At 29.7% G+C, this 18,058-nt stretch overlaps 1 protein-coding gene and 1 long non-coding RNA gene across 2 annotated transcripts; one reads left to right on the top strand and one right to left on the bottom strand.

Annotated features, from left to right (window-relative positions):
- Positions 1–2,128: 2,128 nt before the first annotated feature.
- LOC109799025 (uncharacterized) lies at positions 2,129–3,723 on the top strand. Its single transcript, XR_002239828.3, has 2 exons — positions 2,129–2,884; positions 3,404–3,723. It is a non-coding gene; the product is annotated as an uncharacterized LOC109799025 (long non-coding RNA).
- A 4,759-nt stretch (positions 3,724–8,482) lies between these two features.
- Positions 8,483–11,841, bottom strand: LOC109799014 (glucan endo-1,3-beta-glucosidase). The gene is made up of 2 exons (XM_020359488.3): positions 11,690–11,841; positions 8,483–9,596 (listed from the first exon to the last, which is right to left on the bottom strand). Exons 1-2 carry the CDS (start codon positions 11,757–11,759, stop codon positions 8,656–8,658), a joined length of 1,011 nt encoding a protein of 336 aa, XP_020215077.1. The 5' UTR covers positions 11,760–11,841; the 3' UTR covers positions 8,483–8,655.
- Between the last annotated feature and the right edge of the window lie 6,217 nt (positions 11,842–18,058).

Below are 18,058 nucleotides of genomic sequence, written 5' to 3' on the forward strand. Positions count from 1 at the left end.
AAAGATGATGATTTTTTTAAAATAATATAAAAGTTATAACACAATTGTATAATTTTAAAAAAAATAACAAACAAGATCCAAAGTAGACCTTATACCACTCCTTTACGTGACAGAATCTCATTCCGTTGTTAACTTTTTATCCTTATGCTTAATATTTGTGTAACTATTACATGAAAAATTTTCTTTGACACTACTAGAAAATTAAAATTCGTCAATATTTATTTGATAGATGTTAAATCACAATAAATTTAAAAGTGAAAATATTCTGCCAAATGTGATTTAAAAAATATATATCCAAATTAAAAAGATGTAATAAATTCTATTATTGTAAAAAGCGTTTATACACTTTATTATTTATAAGCTACTTGGGTAGTAAAAATAAGATTCAACCCACTGATCAAGCCATACTCTAAAAATAGTAATCCAAAAAGAAATTTGTTTGTAAATTTAGTGAGTATTATTTATTACTTTTTTAAAATTTAAAGAAAAAATATATATATTTTTATTATAAACAAAAAAAAGTACACATATCTTTTGTTTAAATATAAATAAATTTCAATTACTTTTATCTCAATTAATTTTATTCTCCTAAAAATATTATTTTTTTAATAATGATAAGTTAAGAAAAATATTATAAAACTAATCAAATTTAATACAAATAACTGATTTTTTAGTATACATAAAATTATTCTTTTTTAATTATAATAGAAAATAGAGAGGAGTAGCTGATTTGTCCCGGCCTACGGATGAGGCCACGTAATAAGTGACCATAAGAAATTAATGGCAGAGCATGACAACCCACTTTTTACAAACATTAGCAAGATGGTCCGACAGAACCATTTTACACCGTTGGATCATAGTAAATCTTAATTGAACTTAGCAACCATTAAGTCAAAGGAGACAAAGGAAACCCCAACAGCATACGCAAAAATTCTGAGGTGTATTGGAAACGGGAAAGTCTTTTTTTATTTATTTATTTTTCTATGTTGATATTGAAAATTGAACCCCAACTGTATCAAACCCAACCCAACCACCCTCATAAAGTTAAGCTCAAGTAACAAGCATTACACTGGTTTTTGCTACTTCGGGCATCTCTTCTTTACCTTCAATGAATGTCCATTTTGGAAAGAAAAAAAAAATCCCCACAATTCTTAAATGAAATCCTAATCAGGAAAAACATATTACTCGAAAGGTAAGATCATAATTTTCCCAAGTCATGTGTGACCCTACATAATTTGACAACCAAATAAAAAAATTATAATAAACTGCATGCTAAGCAAAATTGTCAACTTTATTTAAAACAATAGACTATGCACTATCAATATAACATCTAATCACTAGTTATATGTATTATAAATTTATTAATTTTTTAACAATTATTTTAAAAATCATATTAATGATAATTTCTGATTAATTAACCGTATAAAATTACTTTACACAGATATAGAAAATCTGAAATAACATGCCCCATTGAATTTGCATGATACTTTACACTACGATCGGTCCAAAGAAAGGATTCTTTTTCCCTTTGTACCTTCCAATGTGGGCGCATGAGGCCTCTATTTCTTGCAAAGTCAAAGTAGACAAAGATGGAATGGTAGAAACTTTGGTTTTTGTATGTAAGCACTCTAGACAGATAATCTGATTCCCAAGGTAAGTACAAACAGAAAGTTTCACATCAATGGTTCAGCAAATCTCTGTACTTTACTTAATCTTGCAGATTTAGTTTCCCTGAAAGGAAGATGGTCCAAATGATGGCCATCCAGAATAGTGACATTGCTGGCTAGATACCTGCAAGTCATGTGCCTCCACCATCCACACCTATCATTCAAAAGGCCCTTTTAAAGAATGTGTAAGCTTACACCAGCCAAATGGCCATCACACCTTGTTTTGTTTCATAGAAATAAATGAAAGTGTGTTTAAAGTTGGCGAGTCAGCAGTTCAAGACAAGAGTTAAAGGGGCAAGGGTACCGTCATTGCTTTGTATTTTGTAATTATATATAGTTGCAAAAACCATGAGTCACAAGCAGATTCAAGTGAAGGGGCCACAGAGAAAAAAAGACTCATTTTAGTGTGTGAACTGAAGATAAAGTGAAGTCCTTGGAAGCCTAAGTGCATAAAGGTAAACCTGGTTTATTTATCTGCTTCTTGGTGAGATTCATTTTACTGCTTCATCCATTTTCATGGTTTAATTTCCGGTTTCTATCCTCATCATAGAGAGAAAAATGCTTGTCCAAAGTCTCGAAAGTCTTTTCTTCTATTTTGGAAAGAAGATGAAATGAATTAGACCCCTTATGCATGTAATTGATGGATCAATTTTAAGACAGAACTCTCACTGGTGCAAATGTTTGTCCAAAATCTCGAAAGTCTCTTCTTTTTCTGGAAAGAAAACGAAATGAATTAGAGCCTTTATGCATGCAATTGATGGATCAATTTTAAGACAGAACAGAACTCTCACCGGTGCAGTTTCATGTTTTATCTTTGTTCCTTTACTGTGATTAATTTGCTCCCTTGTTCTTCATTGTTTCCTTGTGATCTCTTGAAAAACAATTCTGGGTTGGTTTGTCTCCACGTGGAAGAGAAAGTTGAGAAAAGTCTAAGGGAGATACACACGTCTCAGTCTACATTTGACACATCATTTATTTATACACTATACAAACTTCGAAGTTTGTCATGTTTAGCATATTAGTCTTTGATTATGGATGACTTGGAGGCAGAGTCACTGGGTTTCAGTTTAAACACTTTATGTTAACTGTTATTCTTGGTCACTATTAGCCCACCCTTATTCTAGATAGAATAATGCAACATATATACAATGAAATTGATGTTCTAATATGCAGCAGGGAAGCCATGGAAGGTGGTAGATGGAATAGTACAGCTACAGGTATTCATTTCTTTTGATTTTTTATAAGTTTCTATATATATATATATATTGACACATACACACAAACAAATAATCTACTACAATGTTTTTACTCTCTTGAATATGTTTTCTTAAAGGCGAGAAGATTAAAAATCTTTCACATGATATGTATTATGTATATGAAGTAAAAGAGAAACACTCGAAAAGTTAAATAGCTAACCAAGGCATATTCACAGGCATAGTTTTGACAAATTGTATCACCTTTTGCAGTGAATGGTTTCTTGTGGTGACATTTGTTTGTCATTACCTGTAGCATTTGTTTAAGATAAATCTTCATGTGTGAACCAAAAAATAGAAAGCAAGTTTTGTGATTGGCACAATACCATTTTAAAAAATTAGACGAATTTTACAATACAAATATAAATTCTCTTTCAGAAAACTATACATTAAAATGTAGTAAGTTAGTATCATTTTAGCATGACATGGTATGGCAGTGTGTGGTGAAATGAAAATGTGTGATTCTATTGGAAAATTAATTAGGAAGGACAGCGTCAGAGCTGGAAGTGTTACAGAAAGAGCATGAAGAGAAAAATATGAAAATTCAAGAGCTGAAGAAGCAGATTGAATTGACAAAGCATCGGTTGGAAAAGAAAAAGAAAGAGTTGACAGAGGAGCAAATGGGAGGTTTCAATACCCTAAGCAAGAAATACAACAGCCTGAGAGAGGAATACAATGCAATGTTAGCTGAGAAATTAAGGGAATCAAAGTAACTTTCAAATTATTAGGCCTATTAGTTTCGGATATATCTAATCAAAACTATGATTATGAATAAATCCAAGTTTTTTAGTATTGTTTTTCAATGTCACTTGTATTTTCTGTTTCAAGAAAAGAGGGACAGTTCTCCCTTGACATAAAAACATAATCAGATGATTAGTATGGAGTACTTAAAATTGCAGTCAAACTTGAGCCACACCAATAGATTGATCATTAATAAATATACAATTAAGCGAGAGCCATGTTTTTATTAGCGAAATCTGTGTGAAAAAACGTTTTTAGTTATGAAGACTAGAAAGATAAATTTTTAATTTGAAAAAAAAATTACTTTAAATGTGAGAAACTAAAATATATATCTCAAATCTAAGAGACTAAAAATATAATTAAACTTTTTTTTATCAATAAAAAATATTATAAGCAAAGTAACGGAAATTAAACTTAAGTTTCGGCACATATATTTTATTTAGGTATATTAGGTGAAACTTTTAAGATATATTTTTAATAATTATTACTCTTTTATTATGTATTGATATAAATATAATTTTAATAAGAGATATTATCATAGATATTTTTGTCCCAGATTTTGAAAACTGGTTTGTATTGACTTCAAAGTGGAAATATTACAAAACTAATTAATTTGTTCTTCCATATTTTTAATTTCCAGAAATAAGCTTTTAATAGACTCAGCAAACTGATTCGAAGTAAATAAGATTTAGGAGTTTTTAATTAATTAGATCTCGGTGGTGTCTGACGGATTCAAATTTGCAGTTTTCTCATTATGTCTTAATTGACGTTCCACCGATAAAAAAAATTTAATGTTATTTAAAATATACTTATATTTTCATCACTTTTTACATTATTTTATTTGTATTTATTTTTTTTATCACATATGAAGGAATATCTTTTTTTTTTTTAAATGTATCAATTTCATTAAAATCTTCTTTGACTTAATTTCAAGTTATTGTTCATCTCTGTGATAGAAGTGTCAAGAATAATTTAAGGAACTCGAATCAATTAACAAAAAAAAAAAAAATTGTCAGTTATTTATATAAAATGTATTGTTTCATGTTTTTGTCTATCTTGATAAAATTTGGTTAGTCATTCTTTTCATCTGTGTCCTGAGTTTTTGTTTATAAACATGTATATTACTTGTCATAATTGTGGAGTGATATATTTGTGGATAGATATGAAAAGATAAAAGAAATTACTGGGATGCAACTTGATTTGAGTGAACAAAAAATAGATAAATTGAAGCTTAAAATCTCACTGAAAAAGAGTAAACATCTTTTTTGATGAAATTTCAAATTAGAGTAATTTAATTATTTTAAATATAATCATTACTATTTCTTGTTTTCTTCTCTTAATTTAGAGATAAAATAAGGATAAATAAAATAATATTAAAAAATAAAAATATAAGTAAATATTTTAAATAGCGTTTTAATTTTATTTTTTTAATTGATGAGATACCAAATGAAATACAAGGAGGAAACAGGTTATTTGAATCCCATATATCGTGATTGAAGAGACCAGGATGTTTTTCTATTTTTGCACCAGGCGCTTGTGATTTTCATCAAATAAGGCAAACATAAAAGTTTCTATAGGCCCACCAGGCCTCAAGGATTACATTCAATTTCGACGCTCCCACTTCTCGAATGGAGCGTGCATTGAATCCAACTAGGTGAAATAGAATTGGGTTGGGCCGGATTTTATGAATTTATTTATTTTTATTAAAATTTTATGAATTTATTATTGGCTCATTATGTATACATCTTTTTTTATTTATTTATTATTATTATATAATTTCTAAAATATTTATATTTCTTATTTTTAAATTTTACACCTTGAATTTTTAATTTATTGTTTTCTTTTTATTTTTCACAAACATTTTTTTTTCTTTTTTCCAAATTTTCACTTATTTTAATATGTAATTTTAGTTCTCAATTTTTGCATTACTCTCTTTTCCTTTTACCTCCACTTTTTTCACATGCACTAAGACCGTAGAACTGATATGTGACAACATTTTAGAAATGTGCGACTTTCTCGATAGTTTCTGTCGAACTAGATACACTTTTTTTTTCTTCTATCCCTTCCTCTCCTTTAACTTCTCCAAAAAAATCTTAACATTAAATTTAGTTTTATAAAAAGGACATTTTTGGAACATTAATTTTACTATTCTGAAGTACTTTCTGATAGTGTTTCAAAAAACCATTATTCAGAGTGTATTTTTTTTATATATTTCTAAAAAGTACTTTATAGAATAATAAATTTAGTGTTCATAAAGTACTATTTAGAAGTATGGAAAATAACACACTTATGGAAAGTATTTTTCGGAATGTTAAATTTATTATTCTGCAAAAACCTTTCAAAAATTATGTAAAATAATACACTTTCGAAAAGTACATTCTATAATAGTAAAATTAATGTTCTAGAAAGTCCTTTTCGAAAGTATTTGTTTTACATAATTTAAGAATGCACTTTCCAGAAGTATAATCCAATTTCAAAAAATGCTTTTAGTGACACTAATTTTACTATTTCAAAAAAGTACTTTCTAAAATGTTGAAATTATTTGAAATTGTATTTTTTAGATGTATAAATGGGGAAAGTATTTAAATAAAAAATGTACATTTGGTTTGACACTTTCGATACTGGAAAAATAGTTATACGTTTTGGTACATGTAAAAACTAAAAGAGGAAAGAGATAATATAATAGTGAGAAAATTAAATGATGAGAGGGGAAGAAAGTAATGTAAAATTGAAATAATTAAAACTACCTACTAAAATAGGTGGAGGTGAAGGAAAGATAAAGATGTGCATGTAAAAATTGAAAAGATGAGAAAAGGAGGTGTGAAAAAGAAGAAAAAATGTTAAATCAAATATTAGGAATATAAAATTATAAATTATAAAAATTAGGGATATTTGGTTGGGCTATTCACGAGTTCAAGTTCAAAAGCTCAAAATAATTTTAAACTTCTAAAACGAGGTTAAAATTCAATAAAAGTTTAATGGTTAAATTATTATTTTTAAATCTTTTTTATTTATTTTTCAAAATTTAATTTGGTCTTACGATCTTTTAATGATTCAATTTGATACTTTAATTTTTTTTAAAAAAAATGTTTAATGTTATCCTTTCATATAAATTAGTACTAATAGTGTTAATGAAATTGGACAAAAGTGTAATATTAAATATCTTTTGAAAATTATGACCAAATTAAATTATTTAAAAATAGTAAAATCACATTGAACATTTTAAAAATAGAGAGATTAAATTGAATAAAATTTATCTAACATTTGTTTTGTCTAGATAAATTTAAATTTTTTTTTACCTATTTAATAACTTATTTTATTAGACAACTTCTTCATTTTGTGAATTTTTTTAATTTAAAATACTCAATTTGTTATCATTCATGATCATATTAAGTATGTAAAAGAAAATTCAAATTTATTTGGACAAAAAATGTTAAATATATTTTTATTTGATTTGATTTTACTATTTTTAAAATATCCAATTTGGTTTCATTATTTTTTAAATGTTTAATTTGATCCTTCAATTTACAAAACATGTTTAATATTATCTTTTCATCTAATTTAACCAATGTTATTAGTGTCAATTTAGATGAAAGGACAACATTAAATATTCTTTAAAAATTAAATAATTGACTCGAACCTTTTTAAAATAATAAGATTAAATTAAATTTTAAAATAAATAAAGAGATTAAAAATACAATACAAGCAAGTTTAATTTTACATGAGCTTTTTTCTTGCTAAACATAAATTATAGGATTGAAGAAAAACTCAAATTTCATTTGTACAAGTCCTAACATTTAAGCCAATGGGTTTGAGTTGAATCGATTAGGGGTTATAACAATTGTGATAAAATAAAATAAAAATCAATTCAAGCCTCATAAAATAAGTTTCAAACAAAAAGAAAATCCAATTTATACTAAATTTTGTGATTTAAACTCAAATCAAGTAACATAGTCTAGATTTAATTCATACTCAAAATCTAGAGTGCAGACCAGTGACTTTGTTTAAATCTGATTATAAATAGTTTAAAATTGATTCGGTTCTTAAAATCAATTTAAAATTGATTTGGTTATGAAATCTATTATAAATCTGTGTATAAAAATATTTAGTTTTAAACTAATTTATTAATTTGATTCAAATGATTCATAAATTAATTTAGTTCATCAAAATAGTATAATATAATTCAATATGATTTAAAATAAAATAAAAAAAAAAAAAACTGAACCATGCACATCCATAGTAAAGAGTCAGCAAGACTAGGATTAGTACATGACAATAAAGACTTTTTGGCTCCGTCAATCACTCTACAAAAAAACATTCGATAATGTGTCGTTCCCTTTGGAAGTTATTCATTCCTTCATTGATCCAGTTTCCATACTACAATTATAACAGGGCTGAGTCTGCGATGGCTTTGAAAGTTTGAACAAGAAACGACGAATTGTAAGTAAATAATTATCAGTTTAAACTTACCTTCAACCAAAAAAATATACATTTTGATATAAAGAAATAAAAATATGTAAGAGTAGGGGTTATAGTGGGAGAGCTTAATAACATGTCTCCTCCATCGGAATTATATTAATATTTACACGATTAGATTTTTTTTTTTTTTTTTGCTTTTAATCAATGACTCGATCAAATTTATTTTTTCTCTTCTCTTTACACTCTTTCTTTCTCACTCATCTGGGGATGAACTAAATTAGGCACAAGAAACATGTCTATACATCACCACCGTACGTAAGCCATGAATGGAAAAGTCATATTTGCATAACTTAAACCATATTATAAAATGAGTAAATAAGGCATCAATCCGAGAGTAAATAATTAATGTAATAGAAAGTTGGTTTGTATTTATTGAAACAAGGTGAAAATATTACAAAATAAAACGTAAGATGTTCCATAATTATTGTAATATAAGTTTTTGATGGGTGGGCAGAAGCAGAAGCAGCAGCAGCACGCACACTTATTTAATTGAAATAGCATAAGTTTGAATTGAATTAATTGAAAGTGAGTTGGTATTTGGGTGATTTATCAGGAGTGAAGAGACCAAAATGACGCTCAGAATCTTCACCAGTCTTTTGATTTTCGTCAAACATAGCAAACAAGTAAGTCTCTATAGGTCCACCAGGTCTCTTTGGAGTTCCACTCCCACTAGAGGCATGGCTAATCAAATTACCATAATAAGTGGCTGCATTATCAGTAGTGGCCCCATTCCCTCCTTCTGATGGCCACCCACTCTCAGAAACAACTACTTGCAAATTGGAGGCACCAAGTTTCTCAAGAGCAGCATATACTGCATCCAACATAGCATCAAAAAGGTTTTGGTACCCAACATCGTTGTTTCCTTGTTGAGTAAAAAGAGCATAGGCAAGTGGAATGCTTTGGTCACCAGCGTAAGCAAAATACGGGTACACGTTGGCAAGAAGTGGGGCCCCATTGCTCACTAGGAAGTTGATAATTGGTGTTATGTATGACTTTGCCTCGTCAGTGAAAGCACCATCATTGGGTGGATACGAGTTCATAATCAAATCGAACTTTATTGCTGTTGACACCTTGATTTGACCTTGTAAATTGGCTGATGAAATTGCGTTTTGAACGTTGGTCATGGCACTTAGTATGTACTGGGCCTCATTGTCATTGGGGTGAATCTCATTTCCAACAGCGATGTACTTGAATTTGACATCTTGTGAATAAGGTATCACATACTTATTGACCCAATCTTTGGCGACATTGGAGTCTGCTAGAGATTGGAGGGTTTCCTTAGCCACGTCCATGATCAACTCAATGTTTGAACCTTTAAGGGCCTGTAGTGCTTCTTCATCTGGGTAGTATATACGCATTCTACCTATGCCATTCGTTTTATATAAATCCACAACTTCTTGCCTTGATGGTAGATTTCCACCAATTACACCATAGCAAACTCCGATCGATTGTGCAACTACATCAAATTTATAAATATTTAAGTAATTATGTTGGGATATATAAACACTGTCAAAGCAATTCAAATATCAAAATAAATGGAGAGGATCAATTATTTTAAGAGTTTGTAATCTTTAAAATATTATTCAATTTACATATTTTATCAAATTGTTTTATTTTTATTTCCTTTTTTAAAATTAGCATAATGATATATTTTAATTTTATATTATAATTTAACTCTATATAGAACCAAGACATACGACTCACCCTAGTGTGCATGCGTTCCATTTGAAATCCTTAGGCATGCAAGTAATTCTATATATTGAGTGGATTTTCTAACAATAAAGACATTAATTTTACAAAGGATAAAATATATTATAAAGTTAAATACGTGTATGACCATTTAATTGAGAGCAGCTTCATCGCGTGAAAGTAAAAATGAATATATTAATAAATTTTTGTATGTATAAATAACTCGATTTTTAACGAGAGTTTTTTAAGGATTTTCTCACCCACTCATAAATTTTCGATTTAACTTTTTAATCTTTATTTTAAAATTAAAATTAATTTTAATTAAAAAAACTCTAAAATAATTATTTTATGTTCAAGTACTTTTAAATACTATTACTGCTTTTAAAGACATTTATTCGACGATAAAGTTTTTAGAGACTTTTCTTTATTTTTTATCTATCTTAATATATCATTTTTCTTCGTCATTTCTAAATTAAATTTTTAAAAAATTATCAATAGTTAATATTTTTTCATAATATAAATTATTTATTATAAATTTTAAATATATTTTATATTTTAAAAATATTTATTTATTATGATTATTAATTGTAAGATAAATTATATATTCAAAAATATATATTTATTATAAACTTTTGTCGTATAAAATAAATAATTATATATATTATATATACTGAAATAATAATTATAAATAATTAAAAATAAATTTATATCACAACTTTTTTTAGTTAATGAGAAAATTTTATGTATATAAAAATATTACAGCATCTTTTTAAAATATAAAAATTAAGTAATATTTTTTTATCCATTATCATTTGAATAAAAAACACGAAAATATAATAATTTTATTAAATAATTAAAATATAAATTGTTAAATAATTTATTAGACATATTATTTTTATCCCTTTTAAAAATATAATATTACTTTCTAAGAAAAAAAATCCAATGTTTCATGTATAAATTTCTAATAAATTACTTTATTGCATTTTTTTTATTACAAAATATTTTATTGTTGATAGGAACTATTTGTTTTTTAATCACTTTTCTCGTTAATCTAATAATAAAAATTATAATAATTATGTAATTTTCTTAAGATATGATATTTTATAATTATTTAAAGTTTATAAATTGTAAAACTTAATTACTAACTTTTTATTACAATTTTTAGCTTCCAAATTTAATAAATTATTTAAGCAAAATAACACTATATATATTTATTTATTTTCTAGTTTACTTATATTTTAATTTTAATTATTAATTTAATTTATTTTCTTATTATGATAAATCATAAAAACCATATTCTATACTTTGATTTATTGTGATTTAATTTATGTATAGTTAATCATATGTAAATTATTGATTTGTTATTTTAAGCTAAATATGATAATTTTTTTATATTAGATATTATGGTAAGATTATACACTATAAGGAAGGAGAAACTCAAATTTTTTTTTGGTAAAAAATAATTCTAGAAAAAATATTTATATAGTTAATAAAATAATATTGTAACTAAACATAAAAATATTTATTTTTCAGGAAATTTATATCGATATTTTCAAAAACTTTGATGAGTAATTAAATAAATTTTAATTATCACTAAAAATTATGATTATCGGAATTTGTAATTATTAGAAATTATAATTATCATATATGAAAAAATTTCTACTCCAATTTTTTTATAAGTTATAAATGTAAAGGCAGGAATATCCTTGTGAGAAATAATTTCTCACAATTGTTTAATATACATCCCAATATAATGTAAATATATCCAATAAAGTGACTCAAATGTTAACATAAGAAGCGAAGGCTATGAAAAAAAAAAATATGTGCATTACTTAAAAAGGAAGAGAACTATATATATACCTGTAATGGAAGATAATATTCCAACAAAGAACAATATGGCAGACATTGCAGTGCTATTTTTGACAAACATATCGTTAAATCTTCAACTTAAAACTGGATCTTATATTTTTTACTCATGCAGCTAACCTCTATTTATATGCAGAAAGATCCTCATATGTTTTGCATAGCAAGCACGGTACATCTTCGAAAACAAAGACTTTGATTTTTGCCCCGTCAATCACTATTAGGAGTTAATAATTTTGAATTTGAATTCCAACACTCAGTTCCAACCGCATATTTCGGTGAAGGAGCATAGAATATTCATCCATGGCCTAAGTAATGTGAAGGAAAGTTTAAACCTGTATAATACGTCACATATATTAAGTACATTCTCATGAAAAGTCTATGCAACTAAACTGACTCAAATCTGAATTCATACCATTTTGCAACAGGTTAGAGTGAGAAGATTTTTTTTCTTTCGAATATGTAGATTTTCTTACAATGAGACACTAAATACATATATGAAGTTGTGAACACTTTTACAAATTCGAACATTAGTTGAACCTTTGTTGATAAGTCAGAACAGAAGTTCGTTACCCACTTGTTTGGCATCCCAAGAGTCCGAGACTCCTTCAAACTTATATGCACCACACAAGCGTCACCAATTTTTAATTTCTTTTAAAATCGTATCTCTACTTATTATTCATAATGGCGGCTACAAAAAAAAAAGAACCATTCTGAAAAACTATAGTACCTATGGTCCTATGGAGTACATATGTGATCAATTTTAATTTCAGAATACAATTTATTAAAAAATAATTTTGTAGAATCCGTTTGTATATATAAAAAAATATGAATTTAGTTTGAAAGATCATTGAAAGGATAAAATTAAGTTTTTAAATATTGCATTATCAAGAATTAATTGTCATTTAAGGTATAATTATTAAATTTTAAAACAATTATTTTAAAAGTCGTATTTGTGATATTTTTTATTGATTGGTAGTACGTATAAATATTTTAACTAATACTTAAGTATCATAATGATTGAATCATTTAAATTTAATGTAGAATATATATAAGTTATTGGGTGAGGAAAATTTATCAAAACTTAAAATTTTTTTTGAAACTATTTGATACTCCATTTAATTAATTCAAATTAACAAATAAAATGTTTTATTTCGTCAATTTGAATTAAAGAAATGAAATATCAAATAGTTTTCAAAATTTTTAAAAATTTATTAACTTTATTTATGTATTAAGAACTTTTAATTTAACGATTGGATTAATGAAATTTGATGTAGAACGTGAATTATTGAGTAAAGTAAGTTTACAAAGACTTACTCTTGGAAAAAGTAGATTCCTTTTCATATATGTGTGTAGGAAATCAAATGACATCGATGTAACTTTTATCAATCATTACATCACTTAATAACTTTATATTTTTTTACAAGGCTACTTAATAACTTTATATTTTTGAATGTTTTGAAATATATAATATATTATGTTAATTTTAATTTATATGAATGAGGTATCAAATCATCTTGAATTAATATAAAATTTTGTATATATGATTTGTAAGATATTTGCAATATAATAATAAGAAAAAAAATTCACATTTAATATAAAGTTATAAAACGGTATAATAGTTAGTAAAAGTTATATCTATGTCATTTGATCCCTTCTTATATATATATATAGAAAGTTATATCAATATCATTTGATATCATCCGTACAAATATGAACAATATATTTATTCCAAAAATAAATTTTAATAAATTTGTTCTACCTAATAACTCATATTTACATTAAATTTCAATAATCCAATCATTAAATTTAAAATTCTTAATATATAAATTAAGTCTATTTTTGAAAGATATTTAAAAATTATATAATACTTCCTTTTCAATTGATATTGAGTTAGTACTTGGTGATTTGTCTGGTATCTAAAGCGACCAACGTGTGGCTTAATTCCTGGACCTGTTTTCATCAAAGATTATATGGCAGAGGTAAGTCTTTATGGGTCCTTTATTAGGCCTCTCACTTAGTTGTAGAGAAGGCGCGTAGATTAAAAAAGAAATAAATGACCAACTATTGTACCAATGTATTCTGCATTTAATGAAAAGAGAAGGACTCATGTGCGATGGAACTATGGAAGAAAGAAAAGTAACAGCAGAAAAAAAGAAAAGAAAGAGGAATGAGTAGAAAAGTCCGAAGAAGTTGAGTGAGATATTTATAAGTTCTACTAAAAAATTACACAAAAATCGTTTCAAAAATATTAATTTCATTATTTTTTGTATTTTTTTTAATAAAATAAGACAATAAGTCATAAAAAATTTCAATTAAATATTGTATCCTCCGATGATTTAAGGTCGACTAAGTCAATTTGATTGTTCAAAGTTAACCCTTAGCACGACTAGATGACTTGAGATCAACCTCTAATCCAATCTAGGGCCTACTAATGTGGCCAGCTTGAACCTGCAATCCCATCCGTTGACGACCTTCTGTACTGAGCATCAAGTGCCTTGGTGTCCAAGGGTAACCGATACGGCAGTTAGTTGAATCTAAGATGTATCCTTTGATTTTAGTGGCACGTTTTGGTTTTATTATATAATATTATAAAATAAATATAATAAAAATTATTATATCCATACATGGAGGGGTACCAAGTTTGTGTATTAATATATAGACTCTTGGTCCTTATAGTTATAAAATTGTACGCTTTTGATTCCTAAAATTTTTTATTGCAATTTTGGCCATTCCAGGTTGCATGGATATTTGTTTAGCCCCTTGAGTTGTTATTTTTTTCCATTTTTTTTCTAGCATGCGAAGCTCCGTTAGCTAGTTACTTTCTCTGATGGGATTTTTGAGTTGCAAATTAAAGCATTGTAGAAGGGAATAAGAAGTTGCATCATGGACATGGTGCTGCCCTAGCTAGAGGGCGCGCGGAACTGAACACAAGGGCTATCGACCGATGCTTGAAGGGACAAAAAATTAAGTAAAATAAACCAAATGAGATCACCGACTCGGCCGCAGACCGATTGGTATCGCCGACTCGGCCGTAGGCCGATTGGTATCGCCAACTCGGCTGTAGGCCGATTGGTATCTCAGACTATAAGGGTTACTATGCATGTGAGGTCGACTATAAACCTGTGCACTGCCCAGGTCGATTCACGACCTGATCTCCCCTCATTTGATCACCCGATTGTAACCTTGGTCGACTCACCCTCTTAGAGTCAATCGGCATATAACCAATTTGGGCCACGTCAACCAGATACTGATCTCACTCACCCATAAAGGCCTACTCAGTCATTATCCGATTGGACACTCGGCAATGGAGAGGTCCAACCTTCACTCACCAAGTATTTCCATATTGGAACGGCTAAAGAGATCCCTACATTCTCGGGGCCCATAAGGCCCGTGAACAAGAAACTATAAAACCCAAAAACCCTAGAGTTGAGAGGGCAGATTACATTTTTGAATGCTCTGGCTCTAAGGCACGATCTAGGAAAAAACCCTAGTCCACCCTTTGGCCGGAACATTTTGGCGCCCACCGTGGGGCTACGGTGAAACTTTTCCTACGCCCCAAGTAACACAGGAGAACCCGCACTTTACCATGGCGAGAGGCGGCACATCCAACAGCGACTCACAACACCCTACCATGGAGGAGATGATGGCATTGATCAACGGTTTGAGGGAGGAGAATGCGCGATCCAGAGAGAGAGAGGAGGCTATTCAACGAGAAAACGAGGAGATTAGGAGGCGGGCGGACGAGATGCAAGCTATGATAACGGCCAACGCCAGGACGGTGGAGGAAGATGTCATGATGGAAGTCCCCATGGATTTTTAACCTTTTTCGGAGGCCATAGAGGCCGAGACCATCCCGAGGGATCATTGGATTCCTTAAGTCGAACCTTTTGATGAAACTCAGGATCCCAGTCAGCACTTGACGAATTTCCGCGCTCAAATGTTGATTTGTGGAGGAAGTATGGAAGTCCACTACAAACTATTCATGGGTACACTCAAAAAAATAGCACTGGATTGGTTTAGTGGTCTCCCTGACCGATCAATCACCGACTTTGATGTCTTTAGTCGGCTCTTCATGACACAGTTCGCCGCTAACAAGAAGAAGCCACCGATCACATCGTACTTGTTCGATCTCAAACAGCAGCGGGAGGAGTCGTTGAAGGACTTTCTGCAAAGGTTTAATGAGGTCGCCTTGAGGATAGCGTCCTTGGAGGAAAGGATGGCAGTCATCGCGTTCCAGAAGGGCTTAAGGTCTGGAGCTTTCGACATCGCGCTGGAGAAAGTGAATTGTCAAACGATGTCAAAGGTGAGAGCTTTCGCCCTGAGTCACATCAAGACGGAGGAGGGACAAATCAACAAAAGGGCAGCTGAAAGCCGAGAAGCTGGGGTCGTCCCAAGAGATTTTTATTCCATATAAAAATGTGAAAAGGTTTTTTGCCTATAAGGTTTTTAACGAGGCACCACTAACCAATAATTCCAACTTTATTAAATACCATCTCTTTTATCTTTCCATGATCGACAGGTGTGTTATTTAAAGGCACCAAACTCGTGATTGTCGGCAAAAGTCCGACTGGGCGAGTATAAATAACTCGAAGACCAAACTCGTGATTGTCGTCAAAAGTCCGACTGGGCGAGTATAAATAACTCGAAGACCAAACTCGTGATTGTCGGCAAAATACTGACTGGGCGAGTATAAATAACTCGAAGACCAAACTCGTGATTGATCGGTAAAAATCCGACTGGGCGAGTATAAATAACTCGAAGACCAAACTCGTAATTGATCGGTAAAAATCCGAATGGGCGAGTATAAATAACTCGAAGACCAAACTCGTGATTGATCGGTAAAAATCCGACTGGGCGAGTATAAATAACTCGAAGACCAAACTCGTTATTGATCGGTAAAAATCCGACTGGGCGAGTATAAATAACTTGAAGACCAAACTTGTGATTGATCGGTAAAAATTCGACTGGGCGAGTAAATAACTCAAAGACCAAACTCGTGATTGATCGGTAAAAATCCGACTGGGCAAGTATAAATAACTCGAAGACAGACAAAACTCGCGATTGATCGGTAAAATGCCGACTTGGTGGGTATAAATCTGGAGGGTCGGCTTGTCCCCATTCAACCCTTTCAATCGGTATATTGACGACAAAATATGAACTTGGTTACTCATACACAGTCAGATATCGGACGACCCTCTCATATGATTGATTTTTAAACTTAGATGATTTTCTTTACCTCTTTCAAGTCGGTATTTTGGCGACTAAATATGAAACTTGTTGCTTAATTCAGTCGGATTTTGGACGAATTCATTTAATTGATTTTATGCTTGAATTTTTCCCTTATCTTGTTTAAGTCGGAATTTGGATGATCAAAGGAGAATTTTTATTACCAAAATGAATTGGAAATTGGGCGCCTCCTACGTTATTGATTTTAACTTGGAATAGTGCATTTACGTCCTTGAGTCGGAGTCCTAGCAATCAAAGATGAATTTTCTCACCAAAACGGAATCGGGATTCGAGCGACTGCAAGTACGGGACTCGGCATTTGGCCGAGTTTACTTGGAAAACTAATACAATTTTGAGTACAGAACTCGGTGTTTGACCGATTGTCTATGGAAAACTTAGTTTTTAAACTTAGAAAAATTTTGTTTAAAAATCGGCATATGGCCAATTGTATTTGGGAAAAATACGTTTTAAAACTTGGAAGATTTTCATTGCGTAACCCGGAATTGTGGTGATCACTTTTTGTTTGAAAACCTCAAATGTTACAATATATTTTGGGGTCATTGGTCATTGCAATCGGAAATTAAATGATTATCTTTGGTTTAAAAATCCCCATTTTTAACTTAGAATTTTTTCTATTTGTCGTGTGCTCTCGGTATTTGGGCAACTAAACAACGGTTTTCGAAAACAATTAAGCTTGTAACTTAGAATTCTTCCCACTGGCCATTCGAGCTCGGTGTTTAGGCGACTAAATGGTCTTCAAAAAATCCTCAAGTTTCATAACTTAGAATTTTTCTCATGGATCAAGTGCGCTCGGTATTATCTCTTTCTTTAAATCGGAATTGGGGCGATTTGATTGTCAAAACTTAAAGGTTTAACTTAGAAAATCTTTCATCCTTTACTAAGTTAATGTCACGTCATTCTGATCGGTAAATAGATGATTGCTAAAACGAAAGGACATCTCTTGTCAAGTCTCGAGGGATCAAGAATCGAAGCGACAGACGCCCCAAAGACTACACCTTAAGCCTTTTCGCCTTATAGGCTCAAGGCTGGAAGACAAGTGGATCGTCTCGGCCGTAGGCCGATTGGTATCACCGACTTGGCCGTAGGCCGATTGGTATCATCGACTATAAAGACTAC

The sequence above is a fragment of the Cajanus cajan genome, chromosome 8 (assembly GCF_000230855.2).
Source record: "Cajanus cajan strain Asha chromosome 8, NIPB_CcT2T_4, whole genome shotgun sequence".
Taxonomy (NCBI): Eukaryota; Viridiplantae; Streptophyta; class Magnoliopsida; order Fabales; family Fabaceae; genus Cajanus; species Cajanus cajan.

Bases quoted from the DNA above. Each gene is read 5' to 3' on its own strand.
- LOC109799014 (XM_020359488.3), bottom strand. From the start codon at position 11,759: ATGTTTGTCAAAAATAGCACTGCAATGTCTGCCATATTGTTCTTTGTT. The intron at 9,597-11,689 runs GTATATATATAG...AATTTGATGTAG, and splicing joins AATATTATCTTCCATTACAG to TTGCACAATCGATCGGAGTT.